The 6,000-nt window shown below is 35.9% G+C and overlaps 1 protein-coding gene across 2 annotated transcripts in view; it reads left to right on the top strand.

Moving 5' to 3' along the window:
* The window catches only part of PDS5A (PDS5 cohesin associated factor A), a 71,560-nt gene extending 67,539 nt beyond the window's left edge, over window positions 1-4,021 (top strand). The window contains exons 32-34 of one of the 2 annotated variants that reach the window (XM_058837999.1): window positions 676-1,028; window positions 2,103-2,253; window positions 2,820-4,021. In XM_058837999.1, coding sequence (XP_058693982.1) covers window positions 676-1,028; window positions 2,103-2,253; window positions 2,820-2,855 — 540 coding nt within the window. In that variant the 3' untranslated portion in view covers window positions 2,856-4,021. The remainder of the gene's footprint in view (window positions 1-675; window positions 1,029-2,102; window positions 2,254-2,819) is intronic. The other variant, XM_058838000.1, reaches the window with a different exon arrangement.
* Window positions 4,022-6,000: the final 1,979 nt, after the last annotated feature.

Raw genomic sequence — 6,000 nt, forward strand, 5'->3', positions numbered from 1 at the left:
AAGTTTCATTTTTGGTATGATCTTACTACTGTATTCCCTACAAGTGTTGGGTTTTTCTTTGCTGGCACTTAGGTCATCAGTAAACTGCATCTTTACTGGAAGTTGGTCTCAAAATTTGCACGTATGGAAGTAAATAGTAAATACTGCTCTATTGGAATAATTCTTTTGCTCCTCAGTTTTCTCCTGTCACTTAACAAAGAGAGACAGTATAAAAGGAGCTTGTCCAGAAAAAACATCATGAGAGGAGCTCGTTAAGATAATTATTCTTACTGTAATCTCTCTCACACACCACTAAAAGATACATTGGGTGCAGATTTTAGATTAACTATTTTCTGCTATTTTGGGTCTGTGCGTGTTTCGATATTAGCAGTTCTATAATGTCTATTTTAAGTAACTCACAATTAACATTTGGAACTTTGTAAACTACAAAACAGCTTTTGGATGATAATCTGGGTTACTTTAAACTAACATTGCAGACAATGTAGGAAATATTTTTGCGAGGATAAGGTCCAAAATCCCATTTAGTAAAATCTAGATCTAAGACCATGTGATGTGTTTTCATAGCAATACATAAAGAGTTTTAAAAACTCATATTTCTGTTGGAGGGAAGTAACAATTTGGGTTTGCCTTTGGGAATCTTTTTTTTTCTTCACATTCGTGATTTTTATTTTCTAGGAGATGAATTCTGATCAGACAACACAAGGAAATAGCACTGAACGTGGGAAAAAAAGAACAGCAACAGCATCTGGAACTGAGAATATTCATCAAAAAACAGAAGAAAAAAGTGTAGAAGAAACAGGCCCATCACTCGCAGCAAAAACCAGAAGAGGGCGACCAACCAAACCGGAACCTCAGGGTACCACTGCAAAAAATGAGGAAACAAATAAACCACCTGTCAGGGGAAGGAAGAGGGCAGCAGCCAACCAAGAAAGTCCAGGGAGTTTAGAGGCAGGTAATGCCAAAGCACCAAAACAGCAAGACACAGCAAAAAAGCCAGCAGCAGCACAGAGACAAATTGATCTACAGAGGTAAAAATAACTAATGAAATACATGGGGGGTGGTCCTTTCCTGTCTCAAGTCAGACCCTGAATTTACAATTACAACAGACCTAGTATAGTTAAGGGCACAGCTTAACCACAGCAGATGCCATAGTCCACCATATGCTGCATTGAGTTCTGTTTTTCAAATTAAGTACCTGGGCAGCTGGAATTGGAGAAATTAATTTGAACAGGATAAAGTTAACCTTACTTAACCAAATGTTATTTTTATGCAGCATGGCTTCCCTTCCTAGCATTGCTGTGTAAAGAAACTAAGAGTTTCACATACATACACACATAGTGTTTCAGTGCATTTATTAATGCCAGGCATTCAGGCATTTGGTGACTCTGCTATGCTTTCCTTCACTGATAGCAGTGAATTGCTTGGAAACTGTCTGTCTTTATTGCACACAAAAATTTGTAATTCCAACTGTAACTATTTTCTGCTATTTTGGGTCTGTGCTTGTTTCAATATTAGAAGTACTGTAATGTCTATTTTAAGTAACTCAAATTTAACAATTGGACCTTTGTAAACTACAGAACAGCATTTGGATGATAATCTGGGCTACTGTAGTGTTTAAACATGTTGACTTGGTTTGCAATACAAGCAATTCGTAATGTGCATAGACACGAGAGGTTTGTTTTGCTGGACCTGGTACGTAATTAATGCAAAAGTGTCCAAAGTGGTAGAGCAATAAGGTCTGCAAACCAGTGTGCTCTCAGAAATCACAAATTAATCTAAAGGAAGGAAGAATCATTTGAGTAGTTTATTTCTAGAGATTTGTAAGTTGAAGATGCTGCTGAGAACCTTGAACAAAAATAGTTTTACCTTTTCTTCTCAGAGTAAGCTTTATATACCAGTAAAATGTTCTGTCTGTCAAGAGTGTAATATTTGTGTACTGCCTTGCAATACTTGTTTAATATGTCAAATTTCTTCCAAGTCTTCAGAACAAATTGCACTATCCATAGCCTTTAATAAGCTACTGTATTAGCTAACATCTTTAAAATGTGTAATATCTCAGTGTTTCTTGGACAAAATACCAAAACATTGTTAACGTTTTTCAGAAGCCAAGTGCTTGGAAGTGATGGAGATTCACTGTTGGAGATAGACTCAAGTTCAGAATACTCTCAAAATGCAATGGATCTTTTTAAGGCCTGTGGGAGCAGCCAGGAAGAGACTGAGGATACAGAGATAGCAGAGGGAGGCTTCCTTAAGGTGTAGCAGGCATCTTATATAGGACAATTCTCTGTTTTTATTCTTTATTGTAGTTTATACAGTAAGAAATCAAAGAAATTTGTGTGTAAAAAAAGCTCTGTCTAATAGGTTTTTTGCTTTTAAGTAGACATGTACAAGTTACTTTAAATACTTGGAAAACATTTGAAGTAGTGCCTGTTCTGAAGTAAAATGGGCTGTTTTTATAAACCTTGGTAATTACATTTAATTAGATCAAGTTACTGTTCTTAATCTCTAATTCCAGTGAAAGTAGTGGATAACTGTTTATATTTATGCTGAAAAAATATCACTCGGTTATGGAAATTCAAAATGCACAATTCAAGTTGTGTAGTTTCAAGTTTATCAGGAAGTTGTGCTATACAATAAGGAAATTTAGTTGTATTCAATTAATTGTGTAATTGTTGAGAAGATTGGAGTTGGAAGAATCACAGTATAAAGAGCGTAAAAGCTAAAATGTAAATAATATTTGGTAGGGTTTTGATTCAGAATCACTTGTAATTTCCATGTCCTTACAATTAACTTTCATTTATTTTTCTCCCCTCATAAAGGTAAAAAGAAAACTTGCTCGAAAAGGGAGGAAATGAAGGCCAAATAAAGGCATGCTCCAAGCTTCTGCAAAAACTAGGATTCAGAAATTTCCTGTACAGGAACTGAAATTACTTCAAAACACACAGCTTTCAGCTCTGAAACCAGAAGGAAAACTATGCTTCCCTTTCACATGAAATTAATCCTTCTCAATGGAAATGTAAAGCAGAAACTCTTGAGAAAGAGGCTAAAAGCATCTGTACTTATTTCCCCAGAGACTTTTTTTATGAAAAGTCAATAATTAAGCAAATTGCTTAACACTTGGTTCCAGTTCCTGCATTCTGGAGTTTAAAAGTGTATTTACAACATTAACTTTCATGCTGCATTTTTTTTTTAAAGTAAGTCAGAGAAGGTCCTTACACTGACATTGAAAATTCATGATCCTAGAGCCAGGTATTCCCATGTTTCACAGAAAAGGTAGAAGTCTACTGAATGGATTTTAAACAAGACTAGAGGAAAAAAAAAACACAAAAATTTTTTTTTGCTTTACTTTTGGAGACTGTTTTATGTATAATTCTTTCTGCCTGCCTACTTTTCTGCAAAAATAAGATGTACAGATTTCAGTTCCCTGCTATGAAAAGTCATGTGGTGGCAATTTTATAAATGTTGCTTTCTGATTTTTATCAGAGTGGGAAAGTAATCACTTAAAATTATTATTAATTCGCAAGTAGACATTTCATTTTTTAATTTTCCCTCCATTTTAGTTTAATATAATTTGCAATAAATGTACATATTGATGTTTGTTTTATAAAAACATATATCACTTTTAAGTGTTTTTACTCCTGCGGTTCTGTTGGAATATTCTAAATTTTAAAGGAGTAAAGACAGTCCAGCATTTGATTTTATAATGTTTGTCACCAGATTTTTATTATTGATGTAAAGAAAAAAAAAATCAGTTTTTAAAAATAGTTGGACTTTGGCAGCTTTGTAAGGAAAGTTGGAAATGTTTAGGATTGCTCTCAATTTTAAGCATTGTGCTGATTGGAAGTAAGTCTGTTTTGCATTTTGTCTTCCTGTCCAGGCTCATTTTTTAATGTTTATTTTAGAAGATTGTTGCATCAATATTATGTTTCCTGGCATTGTTCAGCATAGATACAGTGTACACTTTTATGTACACATGATCATATTTAAGTTTGTTGCATAAAATAAACGCTTCTAGGTGTCATGTGGCGGTCTTTTTTATTTTTCTTTTTTTTCTTTCATAGAAAACTTAATTGCTGTATCTGTACTTGAGCTTGGACATTCACAGAAGTACTGTACAGAGCGAAGGAGCTGTAATGCAGACAGGTAGTTAAAAAGTCAAGTTTTTTAGGTGAAGTTGCAGTGCTTTATCTTGTGAAGGGGGTTGGGTTGGTCTGCAGAGTGACAGTGAAGAGTTGGCTTTGCTTCCCGCTGCCTCAGTTCCCCATTTCTCTTCTGCAAATTGTTTTGAAATCCCTTGATTCAGATAGAAAAGCTGGATACTGGTGGCATTAGTTAGGGAATGCCTGTGCTCCTAAGATGGGTAGGGTGCAGCTGTGTGCCATTCAGCAGGACTTAAGTCTCTCTTAGCAAGTGTACACCTGGTATTACTTTCCTTATTTTTCTCCTGTAACAGGAAATCAGGCTTTGTGCATAAAGCAGTGTGTGCAGCTCCCCTTCTAAAGCAGCCTGCACTGCTTTGACCTGAAGGATTTGAAAAGCTTTTGACAGACAAGATTTTAAAATCATTTAATTACACATCTATTAGGGGTTTGATTTCTAAAACTGAAATAATTTCACAAGGTGGATTTACTGATTGTAATGGTTTCCTTTTAGTGCTCTGGTGAAATAATTCCCTCTTACAAAAGTTAGAGTATTTTGGTTTAAACTAATTTTAAAATGTTTTAGTTCAAAGTTTTCAGGTGCTACCTGAAAAAGAAACTTGCTTTTTCTTAGAAATGAGTTCTGGTACCTAGTGGGGTGCCTTTAACAGTGATCTGTAATGTGGACTTGACAAATCTTGCAAGTAATTCAGATTTATTTCCAAAAGCTTTGTTTTTTAATGAAGTGGATAATTATTGGATTTTTAAATTTTTATCTTTTTTGGTCAATTTTGAATTAGCTACAATGTCACATTATTCAATGAATCATCACAGAATGATATTGGTTAGAAGAGGTTGCTGGGGATTAACAGCCATGCTCTGAGCATGGTTTTCAATTGTCTTTCTCCAGATGGAATTATGTGGGGTTTTTTTAATGTGGACATTTGAGTTATTTTCATATGTTGATTATCAGTAGAGTCAGTTGGTACATTCATGTAGCAAATTATGCTGGACGTAATTAGCTGAGCCAAAATGTGGCTTACAAGAGGAACCTTTCTCACCTAGCAGAAAGGTGGCCCCCACTGACTCTTTTCAGAACTTGCCCTGGCCAAGGCTGTGCCCTCATTGAAGCCCTCAGAACAGCCATGGTGCTGCTGGAGGTGCCCCAGGGACAGGTGGGCACCTTTGTGTCAGGCCAGGGGCACTGAGTGGTGACAGCACGCAGGAGGCAGCCTGAGGAACCAGGACAGAAAGCACAGCCACCATTCTCACAGACAGAACTGATGGATTGCCAGTGCTGCTGAGGCCTTACCATTAGGATCTGTTAAAGAGTAGAGTATAAAAGTCTGGAATTGAAGGCAAAGTATTCCAAAGAAAAGAGAGGCGGAGTGTGTGTGTACTTGGCCATATATCAGTTTTCAAATATTGTATATAAGAGTGGGGATTCTCCCGTTACAGTAAGGAAACTGATGCTCAGAGTTCTTCACTTGTTAATGTGCAATTAATAGGCAGCCTGATAAAACCCAGTCTTTATGGCTTTTTACCAGTGTAGGATTTGAGGGTGCTGAGTTATTCACATTCAGTTATATAGTTAGAGTTAAGTTCTTACCATCTTTTAAGTTCCCATCTTCATAAAAGTCTGGCTGTGTTTCTTAGCAGACATACATTTATTTCTGTTTCTTTCTGTCTTCTGATGCCTGGACTGCACAGCTTTCATCACAGTAAGACAGGAAAGCTGTTCTGAGAACATACTAAATTAAACCTCTACCACTCAACAAAACTAAATCAGAATAGTTGTTTTGGATTAAAAAAATAATGTTGTCTGTAAAAACAGAAAAATAACATTGAGCAATCTTAAACA

Source organism: Poecile atricapillus, chromosome 4 (assembly GCF_030490865.1).
Source record: "Poecile atricapillus isolate bPoeAtr1 chromosome 4, bPoeAtr1.hap1, whole genome shotgun sequence".
Taxonomy (NCBI): domain Eukaryota; kingdom Metazoa; phylum Chordata; class Aves; order Passeriformes; family Paridae; genus Poecile; species Poecile atricapillus.